This window comes from Trichomonas vaginalis, chromosome IV (assembly GCF_026262505.1).
Source record: "Trichomonas vaginalis G3 chromosome IV, whole genome shotgun sequence".
Classification (NCBI taxonomy): Eukaryota; Parabasalia; order Trichomonadida; family Trichomonadidae; genus Trichomonas; species Trichomonas vaginalis.
Genome location: NC_067206.1, coordinates 8,614,268 through 8,639,542, shown reverse-complemented (window position 1 = coordinate 8,639,542; position 25,275 = coordinate 8,614,268). Strand labels below are relative to the sequence as shown.

General features: G+C 36.6%; 6 protein-coding genes and 1 pseudogene across 7 annotated transcripts, besides 8 other annotated features; 2 read left to right on the top strand and 5 right to left on the bottom strand.

Annotated features, from left to right (window-relative positions):
- Positions 1-9,318: part of a mobile genetic element that runs on past the window's edge.
- On the top strand, positions 18-281 carry TVAGG3_0053410 (uncharacterized protein; the record flags this gene model as incomplete). The annotated part of the gene is made up of 1 exon (XM_051221102.1): positions 18-281. The coding sequence occupies one exon, from the start codon at positions 18-20 to the stop codon at positions 279-281; it is 264 nt and encodes an 87-aa protein (XP_051106088.1).
- TVAGG3_0053400 (phage tail repeat-like family) lies at positions 3,659-4,948 on the bottom strand (the record flags this gene model as incomplete). Its single annotated transcript, XM_051221101.1, has 1 exon — positions 3,659-4,948. One exon carries the CDS (start codon positions 4,946-4,948, stop codon positions 3,659-3,661), a length of 1,290 nt encoding a protein of 429 aa, XP_051106087.1.
- Positions 6,181-6,879, bottom strand: TVAGG3_0053390 (uncharacterized protein; the record flags this gene model as incomplete). The annotated part of the gene is made up of 1 exon (XM_051221100.1): positions 6,181-6,879. One exon carries the CDS (start codon positions 6,877-6,879, stop codon positions 6,181-6,183), a length of 699 nt encoding a protein of 232 aa, XP_051106086.1.
- Positions 7,277-7,862, bottom strand: TVAGG3_0053380 (annotated as a pseudogene). The gene has a single exon. A coding segment is annotated over exon 1 (586 nt).
- Positions 9,319-9,422: 104 nt separating the features above from the next.
- On the bottom strand, positions 9,423-10,383 carry TVAGG3_0053360 (uncharacterized protein; the record flags this gene model as incomplete). The annotated part of the gene is made up of 1 exon (XM_051221099.1): positions 9,423-10,383. A coding segment is annotated over one exon (961 nt), but the record flags the coding sequence as incomplete, so codon positions are not given.
- Positions 10,384-10,690: 307 nt separating this feature from the next.
- TVAGG3_0053350 (N-acetylmuramoyl-l-alanine amidase family) lies at positions 10,691-10,927 on the bottom strand (the record flags this gene model as incomplete). The annotated part of the gene is made up of 1 exon (XM_001295144.1): positions 10,691-10,927. The coding sequence occupies one exon, from the start codon at positions 10,925-10,927 to the stop codon at positions 10,691-10,693; it is 237 nt and encodes a 78-aa protein (XP_001295145.1).
- A 165-nt stretch (positions 10,928-11,092) lies between these two features.
- Positions 11,093-11,130: a terminal%2Cinverted (terminal inverted repeat of MuDR-5_TvMULE4 transposon ID:TVAGG3_0053340).
- Positions 11,093-11,717: a mobile genetic element.
- A 165-nt stretch (positions 11,718-11,882) lies between these two features.
- Positions 11,883-11,991: a mobile genetic element.
- Positions 11,992-12,132: 141 nt separating this feature from the next.
- Positions 12,133-12,241: a mobile genetic element.
- A 141-nt stretch (positions 12,242-12,382) lies between these two features.
- Positions 12,383-12,491: a mobile genetic element.
- Positions 12,492-12,611: 120 nt separating this feature from the next.
- Positions 12,612-13,253: a mobile genetic element.
- Positions 13,216-13,253: a terminal%2Cinverted (terminal inverted repeat of MuDR-5_TvMULE4 transposon ID:TVAGG3_0053300).
- A 10,261-nt stretch (positions 13,254-23,514) lies between these two features.
- TVAGG3_0053290 (uncharacterized protein) lies at positions 23,515-24,042 on the top strand (the record flags this gene model as incomplete). Its single annotated transcript, XM_051221098.1, has 1 exon — positions 23,515-24,042. One exon carries the CDS (start codon positions 23,515-23,517, stop codon positions 24,040-24,042), a length of 528 nt encoding a protein of 175 aa, XP_051106084.1.
- Positions 24,043-25,275: the final 1,233 nt, after the last annotated feature.

Sequence of the window (25,275 nt, the reverse complement as noted above, 5' to 3'; positions counted from 1 at the left end):
TTTTTATTTCGTAAGAAATGAGTGACAACAAAGCAGTCAAGAGTCCAGACGATGAATATAAAAAGAAACTAAACAGAATTAAATCAAAAATATGCTATTACAAAAAGAAGTCGCAATGCGGTGGGGTTGAAAACGATAAAGAAATAATCGAAAAATTAGAAACTTGCCGTTCAATCCTTAAACTGAGTGAAGCAAAAATAAAAGAATTTAATAGAATAAATAAATTGGTTGGAAGAGATGAATTTAATAAAGATGAATTTTTAAACTCAATCCAAATTTAATTTTTATTTTTCTTTGACAACATCTCTCTTTCCATCATTACTGCATAACCACATTTTCTCAATTTTAGTGGTTTGTTATTTTTAACATGTTCTCGCATCATTTTTATCATTTCCTCCCTTGTTATGATTCGTGGTAAATTTTGAGCTTGTGGGGTATCCATTTATGATAAAAATAAAAATTTAAATTATGCTGTTCTAAAGTTTGTGAAAGAATTTGCGGAAATTCATGTCTTACATTTTTTGAATAAATGAGGGGTCCCTCGGTCCCTCGGTCCCTCGGTTAATTAACATCTTTTTGAAAATAGTGACAACATGACATTTTGACAACAGGGGAAAAAAAGGAGGAAATTCATGTCTTACATTTTTTGAATAAATGAGGGTCCCTCGGTCCCTCGGTCCCTCGGTTAATTAACATCTTTTTGAAAATAGTGACAACATGACATTTTGACAACAGGGGAAAAAAAGGAGGAAATTCATGTCTTACATTTTTTGAATAAAGTTAGTTTTAAAATTATTTTTATTTTTTATTCCTATATAAATGACAGCAACAAACAACAACAGCAACTTTATCATTTCTGATGAACAAGTTATTGATTCATTAGCTGAGGAATTAGTTGTGGCAGAAACTAAAACCCTCAACGAAAGAATTGGTGAAAACAAGATTGATTTACATAACTACCTCAAACACGATGGAGGAAGAGGAAGGAAAACTGGTATGGCTTTATTAGTAAATAAAATTCCAAATTTAACTATTATAGATGTTGATATCAATAAATCATACAATGATGAACTTAAAGAAACAGTAAGAAAAGATATTTTATCAAAACTTTCGGATAAAGATGTTATCGTTAAAACCGCTTCAGGAGGTCTTCACATTTATTGCAACACTAATTTCTTCTATTCAACCTCGAACAGAATGATTAAATGTTATTCCTGCAATGATTATGATATCGATATCATGACTTCAATGGATGATTCAAAGCGTTCATTAGTGGTTATGGCTGATTCAAGAGTTCGCAAGAATGCAACAGAACCAATCAATACATACTCATTCATTCGTGGAAGTTATGATTCAACATTAACTAGAACAGTGAATGATATATTAAATGATTTGAATATTAAGGTAAGAGTTGAACAGAAGAACGAAGAAATAAAGAATATAATGAATGAAGACAAAGATGTAAACATTGACGATAAACTTGCCCAGAGCATAGTTGATGGCATCTGTGATTTTGAAGTACATAATGATGGTGGAAACATGAATTTAGAAAAAGAAGTTACATTATTCACACTGTTTCAAGCTATTAATTCGTTACCTAATCATTTAATTAATGAAGCATACGACAACGTTTATAACTTCTGCAGTTTAACAGAAAATGCAAAAAGTAATTTTGAAAAAGCACGTGATAGATATGCACATTTAATGACTTCTCCATTTGTTTTGGTGAAGATTCTGAAACTTTATCAAAAGGAATATTATGATGAATATGTTTTACCTTTATTACGTAAGCCAAAAATAACATTTGATATAAAACTTGATGACTCGTTTTTGATAACAGATATTAGACGTAAAGCTGAAAATCATCAGTATAAAAACAGTTCTGAAGTAATTGAGGATTTATCACGTGTCATTCGTTTTGTAGATTGTGGAAACAAATACTTCATTCAAAAAGACTATAATATTCATGATAAAATGAATCAAATATCATTCGTTCTTCAATCAAACATGAAAGAGTCACTCAAAATGATTAAATTATTTAAAGAAGAAGGTAAAACCATAACAGCATGGGACGTACTACTAAATCAATTATCCTCATTAACCGTTATGGGTGTTTGCTTTAAATCTGATTCCCCAGATGTTTTCTCAACGTTTCAAGGTTATAAATACAACGTTCTCGAAAAGCCTGATTACTCAAAAATTGAGATGTTTATGAATTTCATTAAAGAAGCCATTTGTGATAATAACGATGAAGTGTATAAATACCTACTCGGCTGGATTGCATCAATGATTCAACATCCTGGAATCAAGAATGAAACAGCAATTATTTTGAAAGGACTTCAGGGAATAGGTAAAAACAGATTTACAGACATTATTTCTGAACTTCTCGCTGGTTATTCATGTAAAAACATTACCGAAATAAGTGAGCTAACGGGTAATTTCAATTCAGTTGTTGAAAATAAAATGTTTCTTGTACTTAATGAACTCAAGAATGTAGGTGAAGATAGACTCGCAAACTTCAACGCTTTGAAATCAATTATAACGGATAATGAGATAAGAATTAATGAAAAGAATCAACCCAGAAGAACTGCTCAGAATGTTGCCAATTTTATTTTCGTAACTAATAACGTTTACCCTGTCAAAATTGAAGTTGGAGACAGAAGATACGTAGTTTTAAGGGTTAATGGTAAATTTAAGGGTCAATTTGATTACTTCAAGAATTTAATGGATTCATGCACAAAGGAATTTTTATGATAATTTACTAACATATTTTATCAATTACGACCTTTCATCATTTAATGTACGAATCATACCGATGACTGAAGCCAAACAAGATTTAATCGAGTTATCAACAAATCCTTTAGATGAATGGATAAATACACATTATGATGAATTGTGTGCAGGTATGATGTGTAAAAATGCTCTATTCTGCAAACCATCAGACATGAAAGACAAGAATTTTCAAATGAGTATTAAGGATAAATGTGAAAAGAAACAAAGAAAAACAGACGGTAAACATACGTTATTATGTTTTGAAAGAAGAAATGAAAGGATTATATAAACAGGTTGAACCAAACGATAATGAGGATTCATTTACTGACGATGAAATACCTGTAAATGAAGCTTATAAAGTATGATTGGAATTTATTTTTGCATTAATCCCACTATGTTGTCTAAATGTCATGTTGTCATCATTTTCAAAAAGATGTTAATTAACCGAGGGACCGAGGGACCGAGGGACCCTTCATTTATTCAAAAAATGTAAGACATGAATTTCCTCCTTTTTTCCCCTGTTGTCTAAATGTCATGTTGTCATCATTTTCAAAAAGATGTTAATTAACCGAGGGACCGAGGGACCGAGGGACCCTTCATTTATTCAAAAAATGTAAGACATGAATTTCCTCCTTTTTTCCCCTGTTGTCTAAATGTCATGTTGTCATCATTTTCAAAAAGATGTTAATTAACCGAGGGACCGAGGGACCGAGGGACCCTTCATTTATTCAAAAATAATTAATTATTGAATAACCTAAAACATGAGACTTTGTCTCCGGACTCTTTGAGTCACTTAACGTAAACATTAACGTAAACATTTATTTCTGCAGTTCATCCATTACTTCATTACCTAATTAATTACAGACATAAAATATATTTAGTTCATTCATTGAACTCTATACCATGTGAATACAGTCATAAATGGTGGCATGTATTCTTTACTTTGTCCCGTTGTTTGTGTATATCCTGAAACATTATGTATATGGTTTCCTCCTCCCTCAGTGTTACTCCAGAAACAATTTATAGCAAACTTAACGTCGTCTTTAACATCATATCCTTTACCTTTTATCATTGCTGACCAATCCCAATATCTATGCTTATGCCAACCTGCTTGAGATGTACTTAAATCTATGTAGTGACTATGTGCAGGTAAGTTTTCACCTGAAATCGTTTTACTTCCACCTGTTTCCTTTGAAGAGTTTGCACAATACAAAAACCTGTCAACTATTTGAGTCCAAGTTCCAAAACCAAGTACTACTTCTGGTCTGGTAGAGTTCATTGACGTATAAATAGAGCCTATAGGATATAATGTTTGAAGTATTTCCGTCTTTAATGTTTGAAGCTCTGTTTTGTCTGCTTTCTTCTCATATAAATCTTGAGCAGTGAATTTAATATTATGTTCATCCTTCATGACATAAACATCTTTACATCTAATGTTTCTCATCGTCGTTATGTCGTCATCCGATGTTAAACCTTGTGGAAAGTTAGGAGGTTTACAATATAATACATCCCCACCAGTTTCTTCAACCGTTCCTTCAATACTTTCTATAGCAACAGTTGTAAAACTTGTATGTGTATGAGTCTTATTTGCTTTCTTCTCTAACTCATCGTTAACATATGTTTTATCCGCTTTAAGGTCTAAACATCCTGAAACCCACCCTGTATCAGCTTTAGTTTTTAAAATCTTCGATGTCCATTCATGGTACCAGTCAACCCTTTCTTTCATTTCGTTATCTTTTTCATCCACATATTCCTTATCCGCCTTCTTCACTAACACACTAGCCACCCATCCCTTATCTGCTTTCTTCATTATGTCATTTAGGAAACCTTCTATGAATTCCTCATTTAAATTAAATCTTCCAATCTTCAAAACTTTAGGAAATGCATTTAATGCGTAATATCTCTGTTCTTCTGGTGGAATTGATGTTATATCATCCGTTATACCTTTAATTTTAGAATTCATAAATAAAATTTCTTTTATATTTGATATCACTGCACCACCTTTGCAAACGAATTCGAAATGTTCATTTTTCAATACTATCTCCAAATCTCCATATTTCAACCTTTGCGTTTGTTCTGCCGTCTTTGAATTATATGCATATATGGCGTATGTAATGGTCTGAGGGACCTGGGTGCTTTGTGCCTTAAGTTGTTGTGGTTGCTGTTGTTTAATCATTTATTATGATTTAAAAATAAATATTTAATCCGTTATCTCATCAGCTATTTTTTCTATTTGAAATTGCCATAATATCTCATTCATGAATTCTAAATCACAATCAAATAGGTCAGTTATTCTAAATTTAATATTTGATAAATCTTTTGAATGAAGAATAAATGAATTCCCGGATAATTGAAACGGATATGATAAAGAAAATGTGTTTAAGTTGATGGATAAAATGTTTTGAATTGATGGGTAAGAGTTAGGGTCTAATGTTTGGTGTGAAAATCTCATTGGGGTATTAACTTTATCACATTTGATTAAAATGAAATTGGAACCAGTGTCAGAATACAAAACATCCCCAACATCTTTTTCAAAATTTAATATCCCCAACAATGAACGAAAACGAGGAGTACAAAATTTAATTTTCAGCGGAAATTTAATAAGGTTATTTATTTCATCAAGTTCAAAAAGTTTATCAGGTTTTGATTTAAAATTTTCTTCATACCATACGATAAATGATTCATTTAAATAACTTAAAATTGTGTTAATATCCCATTTCACTATTACATTATTTATATACATATTATACGTTTTTTCATGGTCATCTTTAATAAATGATATATAATCTGAAGGGTCTAAAAGAATGGGATTAAATTTACCACTCACAGAAACGAGAGTAACATTATAAATTCCACTAACTGTTAAATTTAATTCACAGTTATTATTCGAAATAATATTGATAATTGACATTTTTTTATTACGATTAAAAATATGGTAAAGCGTTATTTTCCAGTGATAAATAAAACTAGAATAAGATTACCTCAAGAATTCATAAATTCAACGAATAAGAAATTCATTCATGTTATAAATTTTAGTGTTTTCAGAAAATATGAGTCGATGTCATATTCATCATCGGGTTATATTTCACTTCATTCAAATTTAGTTCAATCAAACCCATATAATGACCATTTCATAAGATTTTCAGATGGTATTAAAAATGTAATTGATAGATTAAAATATGAACAGATTGACAATATCGAATTTTTGGAATTTTGGTTTAAATATCCCGATGGAAAAAAGATTGAAGTTAAAGATAAAGCTGATACTATAACAAAAACAATTACAATGACCGATCCAGATAGTGGGGAACAAAAAGAAATAAAACAAACGATAGAAACTGGTGAAAGGTCAATTATTATTGATTATGATTCAAAGGATTATTATTCGATAATGTTAATGCTTGAATATTAAATAGCCTTAACAAAGAATTTTTCAAGTGATATTTTATATTCATCAACTATTTTATTATAAATATCATTATATGTTAAATGAAGTTCAGTTGTTGTTCTGTTCTTTGATATCTTAATTGTGCTAATATCCTTTATAGGATTTATTTTTGCAACCGTTCCGCAGCATGAAACCTCATCATCTATGAAAAATTGAATCTTAACGTCTGAATCTTGAACATCACAAAGAATGGCGATAATGTGAATTAATGATTCATAAGGTAAAATAATTAAACCGGATTGGTCAATTAAATTTATTATTGAATCATAATTATCAGTTATGATATCGCGATATATTTTCATTAATTCAGAATTAATGTCTATTTTATATGGCGCATTGCGACTGGAATCGTAGATTCCTGGGTTCTCGATGTTTGATGAAAGTGGTGGGGGGTATGTTGGATAAGTGGGAATTTCAACAGGTTCTTTACCGGGTTCAGATAAAATGATTGGGTCTCCATCTTCTTTATTTTGCTCCTCTTCTTTCTTTGGTAAGTCACGAGTTAATAAATTTGGTTGAGTTGCTGACCTTGTTAATTCAGGACTTACATTAACTTTAACATTTTGAATAATTCGTGATTTATCATCATTTACGTTATAACCAACCGTAATCTCTGCTTTTGCGTTTGTGTTCTTTTGACTAGTGAAACGTCTTCTCATTTATAATCGAATAAAAAAAAGAAAAATATATTTAAAGTTTTATTTAGTTGTTACGGTAATATCCCAAGGTTCATCCTTGTTTGCTTATACTTTCTTTGTAACTGCACCAATTATGTTATTGATATTGCTTTGAGTTTCTTCCAGTCTTATTTTATCATTTACAATATCTTTAATCATTTCATTACATGCATTCTTAAAACCATCTGATTTTTCTAATTTACGTCTATCACTTTCTTTAATTAAATCAAAGTTATAACCTTGTTGAGAATAAAGTGGTTTCTTTATCAATTCCTTGAACGCTTCTGAAAGTGAAGATGAAGAAATTCTTGCCACTTGAATTGGTTTAAATTCTGCTTTCATTGCTTCTTTCTGTTCATTGAACACTGGATCGAATAAAGCAACTTTAAAGAATTTCTTAGCTGGAATTTCAGGTCTCAAATTTGCATATTGACCATCAAACTGATTAACATATCGTGGTAATCCATCCGGTCCCTCTTCAACAGCATTTAATTTTTCATTGAAATAAGAATATGGAATAAGATGGTATGAATATATTGAACCATTTTCACCTTCTCCAATGTATTGTTTAACAGCTTTTCCATTTTCATCAAATTGTATAGGATAACATTCATTATATGCTTTACGTTTAGGATAATCCGTCATTGTTAATTTATACCCATTTATGACTTTAATATTTCCTTGACCATCAGTAACAAAGACTTCATTTATACCATCAGGTTTTCCATTTGGTCCTGTAATGTCTGCTTCATGTGCTTCCCAATTTGGTCCATGACGTTTGGCATATGCTTGAGCTTCTGGTAATGTTAAAACGTTTCTCATTTGTTTAACATCTTTTGAAGACCGGCAACAATGTGGACTAATTCTTTCATTCCGTCTGGAACTTTCATAGTTCTATTATATGCACCCTTTTTGTTTGTTCCTTGTTTTAATGGAACCTGTAGAAGATTTGCAATTTCTGTCATGTTTAATTATAAATAAAAAATAAAAATTAATTATAAAAAGTTATTCGAATTTAATGGAACCTTTATTTAAATCAACTATTATTTTTCCATGTTCTCCTAATTGTTGATATTGTGTGTAAAGTTCATTAATGCTCATTGGTAAATTCACTTGATAAAGCATAACGTTCAACTGTTGACGACTAAACCCACTGAAAATGAAAAGTGTGGACAGGTTTGATTTAATGTTTGTGCTTAATGCTTTAAAGTATTGAACAGCCATAAAGAATGAACACTGAATGTGTCGACATTGAGTTAATAATTGATTAAAATATGATTTCTCATTAGTTATTAGTTTTGATTTCACGGCATCATCTAGAAAAATTAGTGAATGCAAAAATTCTCTATCAAAATTTGAAATAGAAAGTGTTTCAAATAATTCATCCCGTTGTTTATCAATAATTTTATCCTCTAATCCTTGCTTCTTGATTGTATTATATAATTCTTTATACATTAAAAAGTTTTTCAAATAATCTTCCGCTTCTTCTTGTGATAAATAAATAATTGGAATTTTGATTAAATGCTTTAAAGATTCAAATGTATCATCAGAAGGTGAACCTGAACGGTTGATATAAATTAACACATGAGAATAAGGTGAAGTGTTAGCAATAATGATAATTTGTTTTAATATCGTTAATGTTTTACCTTTATTTTGTTTACCAATTGCTGCAGTGATTGAATTTAAGTAACATTCAGAATATGGAATTTTCATTAATTTTTCCTTAGATAGAGCATTTTTATTATCACTCAATGCTTCATTAATCATATCATCTACGTATGTATTATATACTCCCGCTAATTCTTCAGAATTGAAATCCATTTAATCAAAAATAAATTTATAATTTTAAACATTTCTATTCATCAATATTTCATCATATGAACTTCTATACTGTGGTGGTGTACCTGTTGGATGATATTTCAAACCTTCATCCGGTGTCCATGTCCAATACGTAGTCCTAGTAAACCAAACCTGAGGAGGATTTGTCACCTTTGAACAGTAAGTGTCATTTACACCCTGAATGATTGGATAAGCTTTCACTTGTACTGTAACTTGTGAGTTGAAAGTTTCTAATCCATCAAAGAATATACCCGCTCCATCACGTTGAACTGGAATAGTGCATAAGAATGAAGTTTGGTCTTTCCATGTTCTAGCTAATGGTGTGCCATTATCATCATTCAGTGGTCTAGTTAATGAGTCCTCGTATTCTTCTGTGCATTCATTCACTCCATCTAAATCAGAAGCTTGAAGCATACGTGTAAAGAATATGTCACCCACTGTGGTCATCGCTTGATCGGGGAAGTTTCTGGAATCTATAGTGACCTGAAGACCTCGAAGCATTGGATTTTCTAAAACTGTTCTTTGCATTGCATTCTTCGGAAATGTTAACACAACATCTGTAACATTATGAAGAGCGTATGAGAAATCAGAACTGATACCTTCAGGAGTGATGCAACCTCCATTTAGTGAACGAACGTCAATATGTTGAGCTGGAATCATGAATGGATCTTCCTTACTGAATAAACGTGGTATTGCTTTAACTGATTCTTCAATTAAACCGTATCCTGGTGTAATGCATTTATCCTCTAAAACTTCCATCTTTGTGCATGAAATAATAACGTTATCAACTTTTGCGTCAGCAGATGTAGCAGCTAAGCTTGTAATTAATTTGGCAGGAAGTCCGATTTGTTGGAATTTGCGATCATATTTATAAACATGATTCATAATCTTTTCATAATTTACATCAGTTATCTTTTCATAAACGTAATTTTGTAAATCAGCAACTCTTAACGGGTCAACCTGACAAAATACTAAAGTATCCTTGAAAACATAATATTTAAGAATGATTTCACCAAATGATTTAGGATAATCATCGAACGCCTGAAATGCTAACAAATCATTTACCGGAATAATCATATCAAAAGTGACATCAACTTCTTCATTTGCTTTCTTGAAAACTTCTGAAGGGTCAATATATTTACCACATACTGAGTTATCATATTTTTGAACATTATTATATAACGAATGAACAAACTTTTTAACTTTCCTTTCTGATTTTGGTTTATATGTTGCAAATGCGAAAGATTCACGGGCGCAATCCATCTGAAGATAACCGGCATCACCTCTTTCAGTTTCTACTTCTAATTGTTTAAAGCTTTGATTTGATGATTTGTAACCAACGAATAAACGCATGCATTTAAAAGCGTCATCGCATGTGAAAGCTTTATTTGAAACTAGAGTTGCTTTAACTTTGCGTTTAATATATGTGTCACCTAATTGGTTCACATCATGAGCCGGATTTGTAATTCTTAAATGAGTTTGTTTATCATCAAAATATGGAGCATCAGAGTCATAGCATGAACTTTCAAGTTCTCTATAATATCTTCTACCGTCATTCTTTGCGAATATTTCATTTATCTTTTCGAATGAATGAAATACATTTCCATTAATCGGTTTAGTGTTTGGCACTAAATAGTTAGTCGTCATTTATGATGAAATAAAAAAATCAAAATTAAAAGATGAAAATGAATTTTTAATTTTAATGAAATAATCAACTATGGCTGCAGGATTCTTTAAAAAGTTATGGGATAAAGTAAAAAGAGGAGCACATAAAGTTTGGGAAACAATGAAGAAGGGAGCAAATTGGATATTTAAGAATAAAGAAGCAATTAGTGACGTTGCAGAACAAATAGCACCTAATGTTCCGGTAAGGGAAGTATTAAATAAAGGAGATAAAGTTTATCGTCGACTACAACCGATATTGAGATAAAAATAATATTTATTTATTTTTCCACTATTTACCTCCTATTTTATTAAGTATTCCTTCAGCAATTCCACCAACTGCGTTACCTGCTTGTGCTCCCATCGCCGGATTACCTGCTTTAGCACCTAATACTCCACCTATGATAGTTCCTGCCGTTTTCGCTACTGGTGCCAAAAAGTTTGCAATGGGTTTTATTATTTTCTGATGAACCCAACTTGCAGCTTTCTTAATTCCTTCCCATAATTTTTTAAAGAATCCTGCAGCCATTTCTGATTTAATATTAATTAAAAAATATATTTCATCACTTATATTCTAATTTTTATTTAATGATAAATGAAACCGATTTTAAAAATAAATGAAACAGAGGAGGAAGAAATAAATGAAAGTGAAAATGTTCAACAAAAAATAAACATTATTAAACCAATTACTGAAGAGAAAGGGACAGACTAGCCCATTGTCACTTTTTAATTTAGCAAATGAACGCTTATGGAGTGGAGTTTTTGGGTAAATCTGATTTGCTTATAAATGAAATAAAATCAAAAGAAACCATATTGGCATTATATTATGCAAAAATAAATGATCTTACTTAGTACTTTTAAAGTTAATTTCAGAAAAAATTTGACACAATGGTATCCGGCACATACAAGTGGTGTACAACCAAAATATAAGTTGGTTTAAACATATATTGCTATATCTCATGATCTTACATAGTACTTTTAAAGTTAATTTCAGAAAAAATTTGACACAATGGTATCCGGCACATACAAGTGGTGTACAACCAAAATATAAGTTGGTTTAAATATATATTGCTATATCTCATGATCTTACATAGTACTTTTAAAGTTAATTTCAGAAAAAATTTGACACAATGGTATCCGGCACATACAAGTGGTGTACAACCAAAATATAAGTTGGTTTAAACATATATTGCTATATCTCATGATCTTACTTAGTACTTTTAAAGTTAATTTCAGAAAAAATTTGACACAATGGTATCCGGCACATACAAGTGGTGTACAACCAAAATATAAGTTGGTTTAAACATATATTGCTATATTCTTATATACGAAAAAAAGAGATCTGACATTGTGTCAGATCTCAGTAAAAGTGACATTTACATGTCAAAAAAATAGAATGAGTTTAAGTAATTAAAATTGAGGGTGAGAGTAGTATTGTATGAAATAATATCTCTCACCCTCCAATTCATCCTATGGCGCCGAAAAAATTTTGGTGAAATGCGACCACATTTCACCAAAATTTCTCGGCGCCATATAGAGAACTAGAGCCTGTGAGGTACTGATACTATCCATGTACCTCGCAGGCTCTAGTTCCAAGCCAAAATGGCTAAAAATTGCCCGCAATTGTTCACATTGCGGGCAATTTTTAGCCATTTTGGCTGGGAATTGGAGGGTGAGAGTAGTATTGTATGAAATAATATCTCTCACCCTCCAATTCATCCTATGGCGCCGAAAAAATTTTGGTGAAATGCGACCACATTTCACCAAAATTTCTCGGCGCCATATAGAGAACTAGAGCCTGTGAGGTACTGATACTATCCATGTACCTCGCAGGCTCTAGTTCCAAGCCAAAATGGCTAAAAATTGCCCGCAATTGTTCACATTGCGGGCAATTTTTAGCCATTTTGGCTGGGAATTGGAGGGTGAGAGTAGTATTGTATGAAATAATATCTCTCACCCTCCAATTCATCCTATGGCGCCGAAAAAATTTTGGTGAAATGCGACCACATTTCACCAAAATTTCTCGGCGCCATATAGAGAACTAGAGCCTGTGAGGTACTGATACTATCCATGTACCTCGCAGGCTCTAGTTCCAAGCCAAAATGGCTAAAAATTGCCCGCAATTGTTCACATTCCCATCTTTTGTTGGTAAGACGAAGAATATGAAATAAATTATGAAGAAGATAATGATGAATAAAATATCACTTTTTATATTTTTGACACGTAAAGTTGTCACTTTTCTGTCAAACTGTTTTTATCGTTTTCGTATATAACAATATCTCATGATCTTACTTAGTACTTTTAAAGTTAATTTCAGAAAAAATTTGACACAATGGTATCCGGCACATACAAGTGGTGTACAACCAAATCTTCGACTCGATGAACTTGTCATCGAGTTATATTCCAGTGTTGTTCCTTCATTCCTGATTAAGTTGCAAATTAAAGGTCTGGATTCAGAGAGAAGTGTTAAAGTTATCAAAAAAGTCACAAGAGATTTCGAAGAAATGACACAATTTAAAAAAGTCGAATGCATCAGTATGCTTGAAGCTGTTCAGAAAGGTCTGAAAAATGATACACTTGATCCCAACATTGTTTACTCAACATTAAAAATATTATTGCAAAGAAAACATTTGATTTAATAAACATTTAATTTATTATAATTAATTTTTATTACAGCTATAGTAAAAAATGCTATAAAAATAAAAATTAATTATATTTTTATTAAATGTGACTTTTAATAGTAAGTGAATAAAATAAATCAGGAATTGGAAAGAAGTAAGGTTAATTAAAAATAATGAAAATTACAAGTTTAAGGTTAACGAAAAAGTGACAATGGGCGAGTTTGTCCCCCACTCATTACTGAAACAAAAATTTTTTCATCTGTTGAAGAATTTAATGACTATTATGCTAATAATAAAAAATTATTTGAAGAATTGACAACGTGTAAATTGAATAAAATGTTTAAAGTTGATGGATTCAAAATTTCAAAAATAAAGGGGGTGGTTAGTTTGAAATCTATTCTCAATCAAGAATCACCTCATTAATGAAAATTGATGATTTAAACAAAAAGAATAGAAATTATTGAAGAAAGAATAAATCAAATTATTGATTTCATAAATCATGACTCGTTGAGCCCGGGTCCTAAGCCCAAGGCATGAAGTGCCCAGGACTTAAAGTCCATCACTGAGTTCAAGGTTATATTCATCAAATATTTCATTATTAAATGCAACTTCTGCTAGTTTAAAATTTTTAATACTCCGATCATTTGAAGTCTATCGTTTATTTTTCTGAAGTTTTCATTTTCTAGTTCTGAACTTAATTTAATGATTTTAACTCGTAATTCTTTTTCCTCAGTTTTGATCATAAAATTTAATAAAGAACTTTTGGTGTGGACATTTAAACCATTTACATTATATGTTGATAAATTCAATAAAAACAATTAATTCCCAAATTTTTGCATTTTCAATTAATTATATACATGCAAAAGCAATGGGTTAAATATATGTTTACCTTTATAATTACTTCTAACATACACACAACAGCAAATAAACATCTACTGTTTAACATTTTTCAAGAATTGGTGAAAAAGCATCCATTAATTTGATTGACGGTTACGAATCTTGATCCACTCATTTCTTACGAATTAAAAAAATAAATTTTCAAAAAATGTAAGACATGAATTTCTTCCTTTTTTTTCCCCTGTTGTCAAAATGTCATGTTTCACTATTTTCAAAAAGATGTTAATTAACCGAGGGACCGAGGGACCGAGGGACCCTTCATTTATTCAAAAAATGTAAGCACCATGAACAATGAATTTTTAAAAGTTTATTTTTAAAAAATTATTTTTTTATTTTCATTATGGTAGTGAATCTTTTATTCATGAAAATAATTATTTTCTAATTTCTTTTACTCTCTCATTATACTAGATTTAAAGAATTCAGAACATTTCCCATAATCTCCTAAATGTTTTCTTATCCCTAACGTGTGCCAGTTATTATATTGAAACTGATAAACTTTATCTTTATCTTTACACCTTCATCACTCCAATTATTTATATCTCAGTTTTGATTTAGCATTTTCATATTCATTAACGTTTAAATAATTCACAGTCTTCCTTTTTAAATATATGTTTAAGATATTCAGGATTATATACTCTACGTTTATATGCTCCTAACTTAGTTCTAAAGGTTTTCTACAAATTTAGGATTTCCATCCTCTTTAATGTCATCATGATTTCCATTTCATTATTTTCCATTTCTTCTTTCTCGTTTATGAGGTCTTTGATTATGACTCCATTGATTCCATGAAATTAAATATTCTTTATCATTATATTTTATACCTCATTAGCTTATTTTGGCTTTCATATTCATTTAATAATTCACAGTCTTCCTTTTTAAATTGAAGTTTAACCATTCAGGATTTAACAATGTTTAATTAATCGCGGAATATCTGAATCTCTATATATAGCTTCTTTTATAAAGAATAAAAAAATAAATTATTTTAAAATTAATGTTAATTTTTTAAATGATTTAAAATAAATATATTTTAATACATCGTCTATATATAGATGTAACAAAAAAAGTCACACAACCCGTCATACCCTACTACTATCATGGTGATAACTGTTAGGGAAGTTTCATAACAGAGTCATGAATGCGCTTGAAGAAAACACCAATGAAATTTAAGGGCATAATTGCCAATGATGACAATTTTTTTTGAATTTTTCACATAAAAAAAGATTTGAGCGTAAATCAATTTGCAATCAAACAACACGCATACACTTATTTTAAATCATCCATATTAGTTTTCCGAAAATCAGAATCATTAAAATGAATTCTCATTCAAATCTTTTTCAAAATTAAGAAATTCAAATTCAACAATGTTAAAAATAATAATGTAATACTAATTTAAAAAACACAATATTTTAAATAATTTCAATCTTATGGTATTTTTGTGAAGATATTTTAAATAATTTTTTAGCATTAACTTTTACTACTTATTTTCGAATTTTCACTTAAAAATATCCAAACAACAAACCATCCCCACACCATCAAAACTCTCAGCAACCACCCAAATTTCTTCACTTTCCCAACAACAAACATCCCCATACATCAAAACTCTCAGCACCACCAAATTCTTCACTCTCCCAACAAACAAACCATCCCCACACATCAAAAACTCTCAGCAACCACCCAAATTTCTTCACTCTCCCAACAACAAACCATCCCACACCATCAAAACTCTCAGCAACCACCCAAATTTCTTCACTCTCCCAACAACAAACCATCCCCACACCATCAAAACTCTCAGCAACCACCCAAATTTCTTCACTCTCCCAACAACAAACCATCCCCACACCATCAAAACTCTCAGCAACCACCCAAATTTCTTCACTCCTCCAACAACAAACAATCCCCACACCATCAAAACTCTCAAGCAAACCAACCCAAATTTCTTCCACTCTCCCAACAACAAACCATCCCCACACGCATCAAAATCTCAGCAACCACCCAAATTTCTTCACTCTCCCAACAACAAAACCATCCCACATCCCCATCAAACTCTCAGCAAAAACCACCCAAATTTCTTCACTCTCCCAACAACAAACCATCCCCACACCATCAAAACTCTCAGCAACCACCCAAATTTCTTCACTCTCCCAACAACAAACCATCCCCACACCATCAAAACTCTCAGCAACCACCCAAATTTCTTCACTCTCCCAACAACAAACCATCCCCACACCATCAAAAACTCTCAGCAACCACCGCAAATTTCTTCACTCTCCCAACAACCAAACCATCCCCACACCATCAAAACTCTCAGCAACACCCAAATTTTCTTAATCTCCCAACAACAAACCATCCCCACACCATCAAAAACTCGTCAGCAACCACCCAAATTTTCTTCACTCTCCCAACAACAAACCATCCCCACACCATCAAAACTCTCAGCAACCACCATTTCTTTCACTCTCCCAAACAACAAAACCATCCCCACACTATCAAAACTCTCAGCAACCACCCCAAATTTCTTCACTCTCCCAACAACAAACCATCCCACACCATCAAAACTCTCAGCAACCACCCAAATTCTTCACCTCTCCCAACAACAACCATCCCCACACCATCAAAAACTCTCAGCAACCACCCAAAATTTCTTCACTCTCCCAACAACAAACATCCCCACCACCATCAAAACTCTCAGCAACCACCCAAATTTCTTCACTCTCCAACAACAAACCATCCCCACACCATCAAAAACTCTCAGCAACCACCCAAATTCTTCTTCACTCTCCAAACAACAAACCATCCCCACACATCAAAACTCTCTCAGCAACCACCCAAATTCTTCACTCTCCCAACAACAAACCATCCCCACACCAGTCAAAACTCTCAGCAACCACCCAATTTCTTCACTCTCCAACAACAAACCATCCCCACACCAATCAAAACTCTCAGCAACCACCCAAATTTCTTCACTCTCCCAACAACAAACCATCCCCACACACCATCAAAACTCTCAGCAACCACCCAAATTTCTTCACTCTCCCAACAACAAACCATCCACACCATCAAAACTCTCAGCAACCACCCAAATTTCTTCACTCTCCCAACAACAAACCATCCCCACACCATAAAACTCCTCAGCAAACCACCCAAATTTCTTACTTCACTCTCCGCAACCCAAAACCATCCCACACCATCAAAACTCTCAGCAACCACCCCAAATTTCCTTCACTCTCCCAACAACAAACCATCCCCACACCATCAAAACTCTCAGCAACCACCCAAATTTCTTCACTCTCCAACAACAAACATCCCACACCCTCAAAACTCTCAGAAACCCAATTTCCTTCACTCTCCACAACAACCATCCCCACACCATCAAACTCCTCAGCAACCACCCAAATTTTTCACTCTCCCAACAACAAACCATCCCCACACCATCAAAACTCTCAGCAACCACCCAAATTTCTTCACTCTCCCAACAACAAACCATCCCACACATCAAAACTTCAGCAACCACCCAAATTTCTTCACTCTCCCACAACAAACACCATCCCCACACAATCAAAACTCTCAGCAACCACTCCAAATTTCTTCACTCTCCCAACAACAAACCATCCCCACACCATCAAAACTCTCAGCAACCAACCCAAATTTCTTCACTCTCGCCAACAACAAACCATCCCCACACCAATCAAAACTTCTAGCAACCACCCAAATTTCTTCACTCTCCCAACAACAAACCATCCCCACACATCAAAAACTCTCAGCAACCACCCAAATTTCTTCACTCTCCCAACAACAAACCATCCCCACACCAAATCAAAACTCTCAGCACCACCCAAATTTTCTTCACTCTCCCAACAACAAACCATCCCCACACCATCAAAACTCTCAGCAACCACCCAAATTTCTTCACTCTCGCCAACAACACAAACCATCCCCACACCCATCAAAACTCCAGCAACCACCCAAAATTTTCTTCACTCTCCAAACAACAAACCATCCCCACACCATCAAAACTCTCAGCAACCACCCAAATTTCTTCACTTCTCCCAACAAACAAACCATCCCCACACCATCAAAACTCTCAGCAACCACCCAAATTTCTTCACTCTCCCAACAACAAACCATCCCCACACCATCAAAACTCTCAGCAACCACCCAAATTTCTTCAACTCTCCCAACAACAAACCATCCCTCACAACCATCAAAACTCTCAGCAACCACCCAAATTTCTTCACTCCTCCCAACAACAAAACCATCCCACACACATCAAAACTCTCAGCAACCACCCAAATTTCTTCACTCTCCAACAACAAACCATCCCACACCATCAAAAACTCTCAGCAACCACCCAAATTTCTTCACTCTCCAACAACAAACCATCCCCACACCATTCAAAAACTCTCAGCAACCACCCAAATTTCTTCACTCTCCCAACAACAAACCATCCCCACACCTCCACCTCCTTCACTCTCCCAACAACAAACCATCCCCACACCATCAAAACTCTCAGCAACCACCAAATTTCTTCCACTCTCCCAACAACAAACCATCCCCACACCATCAAAACTCTGCAGCAACCAACCCAAATTTCTGTCACTCTCCCAACAACAAACCATCCCACACCATCAAAACTCTCAGCAACCACCCAAATTTCTTCACTCTCCCAACAAAAACCAATCCCCACACCATCAAAACTCTCCAGCAACCACCCAAATTTCTTCACTCTCCCAACAACAAACCATCCCCACACCTCCACCTCCTTCACTCTCCCAACAACAAACCATCCCCACACCATCAAAACTCTCAGCAACCACCCAAATTTCTTCACTCTCCAACAACACAAACCCATCCCACACCCTCCACCTCTTCACTCTCACCAACAACACAAACCATCCCCACACCATCAAAACTCTCAGCAACCACCCAAATTTCTTCACTCTCCCAACAACAAACCATCCCCACACCATCAAAACTCTCAGCAACCACCCAAATTTCTTCACTCTCCCAACAACAAACCATCCCACACCATCAAACTCTCAGCAACCACCCAAATTTCTTCACTCTCCCAACAACAAACCATCCCCACACCATCAAAACTCTCAGCAACCACCCAAATTTCTTCACTCTCCCAACAACAAACCATCCCCACACCATCAAAACCTCTCCAGCAACCACCCAAAATTTCTTCACTCTCCCAACAACAAACCATCCCACACCATCAAAACTCTCAGCAACCACCAAATTCTTCACTCTCCAACAACAAACATCCCCACACCATCAAAACTCTCAAGAACCACTCCAATTTTTCACTCTCCCACAACAAACCATCCCCACATCTCACATCAAAACTCTCAGCAACCACCCAAATTCTTCACTCTCCTCAACAACAAACCATGCCCCACACACCTCCACCTCCTTCCACTCTCCCAACAACAAACCATCCCCACACCATCACTTCAGCACACTTTCTTCACTCTCCCAACAACAAACCATCCTACCCACACATCAAACTCTCAGCAACCACCCAAATTTCTTCACTCTCAACAACAAAACCATCCCACACCTCCACTCCTTCATCTCTCCAACACCAAACCATCCCACACCATCAAAACTCTCAGCAACCACCAAATATTTCTTTCACTCTCCCAACAACAAACCATCAGCCCACACCATCAAAACTCCTCAGCAACCACCCAAATTTCTTCACTCTCCCAACAACAAACCATCCCCACAACATCAAAACTCTCAGCAACCACCCAAATTTCTTCACTCTCCCTAAACAACAAACCATCCCCACACCATCAAAACTCTCTCAGCAACACACCAAATTTTCTTCACTCTCCCAACAGAAGACCATCCCACACCATCAAAACTCTCAGCAAACCACGCCAAATTTCTTCACTTCTCCCAACAACAAACCATCCCCACCACCTCCACCTCCTTCACTCTCCCCAACAACAACCCATCCACACCATCAAAACTCTCGCAACCACCCAAATTTTCTTCACTCTCCCAACAACAAACATCCCCACACACATCAAAACTCTCAGCAACCACCCAAATTTCTTCACTCTCCACAACACAAACCATCCCCACACCCCAATAAACTCTCAACAGACCACCCAAATTTCTTCACTCTCCCAACAACAAACCATCCCCCACATCAAACTCTCAGCAACCACCCAAATTTTCTTCACTCTCCCAACAACAAAACATCCCAACATAACTCTCACACTCCTTCACTCTCCCAACAACAAACCATCCCCACACCATCAAAACTCTCAGCAACCACCCAAATTTCTTCACTCTCCCAACAACAAACCATCCCCACACCTCCACCTCCTTCACTCTCCCAACAACAAACCATCCCCACACCATCAAAACTCTCAGCAACCACCCAAATTTCTTCACTCTCCCAACAACAAACCATCCCCAACCATCAAAACTCTCAGCAACCACCAAATTTCTTCACTCTCCCAACAACAAACCATCCCCCACATCCAAAACTCTCAGAACCACCAAATTTCTTCCTTCATCCCCAAAACAAACCATCCCACACCATCAAAACTCTCAGGCAACCACCCAAATTTCTTCACTCTCCCCAACAACAAAACCATCCCCACACCATCAAACTCTCAGCAACCACCCAAATTTCTTCACTCTCCCAACAACAAACCATCCCACATTCAACTCAACCTCTCACAACCACCCAATTTCTTCAACTCTCCAACAACAAACCATCCCCACACCATCAAAACTCTCAGCAACCACCCAAATTTCTTCACTCTCCCAACAACAAACCATCCCCACACCATCAAAACTCTCAGCAACCACCCAAATTTCTTCACTCTCCCAACAACAAACCATCCCCACACCATCAAAAACTCTCAGCAACCACCCAAAATTTCTTCACTCTCCAACAACAAACCAATCCCCACACACTCCTCACCCCATTTCCTTCACTCTCCCCAAACAAACCATCCCCACACACATCAAAACTCTCAGCAAACCCCAAATTTCTTCATCTCCCAACAAAAAACCCCCCCATCACTCCCACCTCCTTACTCTCCCAAACAAACCATCCCCACAACCATCAAAACTCTCAGCAACCACCCAAATTTCCTCTTCACTCTCCCAACAACAAACCATCCCACACCATCAAAACTCTCAGCAACCACCTCAAATTTCTTCACTCTCCCAACAACAAAACCATCCCCACACCATCAAAACTCTCAGCAACCACCCAAATTTCTTCTACTCTCCCAACAAAAACCATCCCCACACCATCAAAACTCTCAGCAACCACCCAAATTTCTTCAACTCTCCCAACAACAAACCATCCCCACACCTAAAACTCTCACCAACCACCCAAATTTCTTCACTCTCCCAACAACAAACCATCCCCACACCATCAAAACTCTCCAGCAACCACCCAAATCTTCACTCTCCCAACACAACACCATCCCCACACCATCAAAACTCTCAGCAACCACCCAAATTTCTTCACTCTCCCAACAACAAACCATCCCCACACCATCACAAACTCTCAGCAACCACCCAATTTCTCACTCTCCCAAACAAACCATCCCCACACCATCAAAACTCTCAGCAACCACCCAAATTTCTTCACTCTCCCACCAACAAACCATCCCCACACCATCAAAACTCCAGAAACCACCCAAATTTCTTCACCTCTCCAACAACAAACCATCCCCACACCATCAAAACTTTCAGCAACCACCCAAATTTCTTCACTCTCCTCCAACCAACAAACCATCCCCACACCAATCAAAACTCTCAGCAACCACCCATTTCTTCTTCACTCTCCCAACAACCAAACCATCCCCACACCATCAAAACTCTCAGCAGACCAACCCAATTTCTTCACTCTCCCAACAACAAACCATCCCCACACCATCAAAACTCTCAGCAACCACCCAAATTTTCACTCTCCAAACAAAAACCATCCCACCCCCATCAAAACTCTCAGCAACCCACCCAAATTTCCTTCACTCTCCCAACAACAAACCATCCCACACCATCAAAACTCTCAGCAACCACCAAATTTCTTCACTCTCCCAACAACAAACCATCCCCACACCATCAAAACTCTCAGCAACCACCCAAATTTCTTCCTCTCCCCCAACAACAAAACCATCCCCACACCATCAAAACTCTCAGCAACCACCCAAATTTTCTTCACTCTCCCAACAACAAACCATCCCCACACCATCAAAACTCTCAGCAACCACCCAAATTTCTTCACTCTCCCAACAACAAACCATCCCCAACACCAATCAAAACTCTCAGCACCCCCAATTTCTTCACTCTCCCAACAACAAACCATCCCCACACCATCAAAACTCTCAGCAACCACCCAAATTTCTTCACTCTCCCAACAACAAACCATCCCCACACCATCAAAACTCTCAGCAACCACCCAAATTTCTTCACTCTCCCAACAACAAACCATCCCCACACCATCAAAACTCTCAGCAACCACCCAAATTTCTTCACTCTCCCAACAACAAACCATCCCCACACCATCAAAACTCTCAGCAACCACCCAAATTTCTTCACTCTCCCAACAACAAACCATCCCCACACCATCAAAACTCTCAGCAACCACCCAAATTTCTTCACTCTCCCAACAACAAACCATCCCCACACCATCAAAACTCTCAGCAACCACCCAAATTTCTTCACTCTCCACAACAACAAACCATCCCCACACCATTAAAACTCTCAGCAACCACCCAAATTTCTTCACTCTCCCAACAACAAACCATCCTTTCCCACACCATCAAAACTCTCAGCAACCACCCAAATTTCTTCAACACTCCAACAACAAACCATCCCCACACCATCAAAAACTCTCAGCAACCACCCAAATTTCTTCACTCTCCCACACAAAACCATCCCCACACCATCAAAACTCTCAGCAACCACCCAAATTTCTTCACTCTCCCAACAACAAACCATCCCCACACCATCAAAACTCTCAAGCAACACCACCCAAATTTCTTCACTCTCCAACTAACATCCAACCAACCATCCCAAACAACATCCCCAACACATCAAAACTCCTCAGCAAGCCACCCAAATTTCTTTCACTCTCCCAACAACAACAACCATCCCCACACCATCAAAACTCTCAGCACACCACCCAAATTTCTTCACTCTCCCAACAACATCAACCAATCCCCACACCACCATTTCCTTACCTCTCACCAACCACAAAACCATCCCCACACCAATCAAAACTCTCAGGCAACCACCCAAATTTCTTCACTCTCCAACAACAAACCATCCCCACATCCATCCTCAAAATCTCAGCAAACCACCCAAATTTCTTCACTCTCTCAACAACAAACCATCCCCACCATCCCATAACAAATCTCCAGCAACTCACCCAAATTACTCACTCCCCACAACACACGCACCCATCATACCATATCTGTCACCGAACCACCAAATTTCTTCACTCTCCCAACAAACAAACTCGCAAATCAACAACCTCACAACCACAATTCTCCCCCACCCCCATCCCATACCATCAATCTCAGCCAACACCCAATTTCCAATTCCCAAGCAAACCATGCCACCACCCCATTCAACATACTCTCACGCAACCACCCAAATTTCTTCACTCTCCCAACAACAAACCATCCCCACACCACCACTCCCATATACCATATCTCACCAACCACCCAAACCATCCCCACACCATCAAAACTGCTCACCCTTCGTTCACCACCAACCCCCCACAACCTTCAAACTCTCGCAACCAATTTCTACTCCGCAGATGCTCCAACAACAAACATCACCCACGACACCACATCCATATAAACCATATCTCACCAACCATCCAAACCAGCACCCAATAACCATACTCGACCACACCATCCCAAATTTAACTCTCGGCCAAACAACACCACCCAATCACTTCATATCACCATACTCACCAACCACAAACCATCCCCAACACCATCAAATCCATACTCTCGAGCCCATACCACCCAAATTTACTTCACTCTCCCCAACAACAAAACCATCCCACACATACCACCATCTCCCATATACCATATCTCACCAAACACCCGCAAACCACTCCCACACCACCTAGCTCCATATACCATAGTCTCAAGCCAACCACCCAAACTTTCTTCACTCTCCCAACCAACAAACCATTCCCCCACACCCAATCCACACCACCAACTCCCACACCTCCACCACTATCTCAACCAACCACCAAACCATCCCCACACCAACCACTCCCATATACCATATACTCAACCAACCAGCCCACAAATTTCTTCACTGCTCCAACACACAAACCATCCCACACCCACCACTCCATATACCATTCGTCACCAACCACCCACCCAATCCATTCATCTCAGCAACCCCAATTCTCATCCACATCACAAACCATCCCCACACCACCACTCCAATACCATATTCTACACAACCACCAAACCATCCCACACCACCACTCCCATATATACCATATCTCACCAACCACCAATTTCCTTCACTCTCCAACAACAACCCACAATCACCACCTCCCATACATTCCACCACCAACCATCACACATCCATATACCATATCTTCACCAACCACCCCAAATTTCTTCACTCTCCCACAACAACCACCCCACAATCCACCACTCCCTAATACCATATCTCACCAACCACCCCAAACCATCCCCAACACCACCACTCCCATATACCGATATCACTCACCAACACCCAAATTTCTACTTCCCTCTCCCAACACACAACCATCCCACACACCACCCACTCCCCACACCCCATCTCCAACCATCCAACTCCTCAATCCAACCACCAACCATCCCCACCAACCACTCCTATCCACCATATCTCTACACAACCACCTAATTATTCCTTCACTCTCCAACAACAGAAACCATCCCCACACCCCACCCCTTACCAACTCCAACCACCCAAACCACCTCCCACCAACCTCCCACACCACCCAACTCCCATCATCACCAATATCTCACCACCACCAAACCATCCCACACCACCCACTTCCATATACCCATAGTTCTCAACACCAAATCTCACTCCCAATAAACCATCCCACAGCCACCACTCCAGTATTACCATATCTCACCAACACCCAAATTTCTTCACTCTCCCAACAACAAACCTATTTGAATTGAATGGTCCTACCCACAACCATCCATCTCCCATTCATACCATATCTCACCAACCACCCAAACCATCCCCACACCACCACTCCCATATACCATATCTCACCAACCACCCAAATTTCTTCACTCTCCCAACAACAAACCATCCCCACACACCATCCCAATAACCATATCTCACC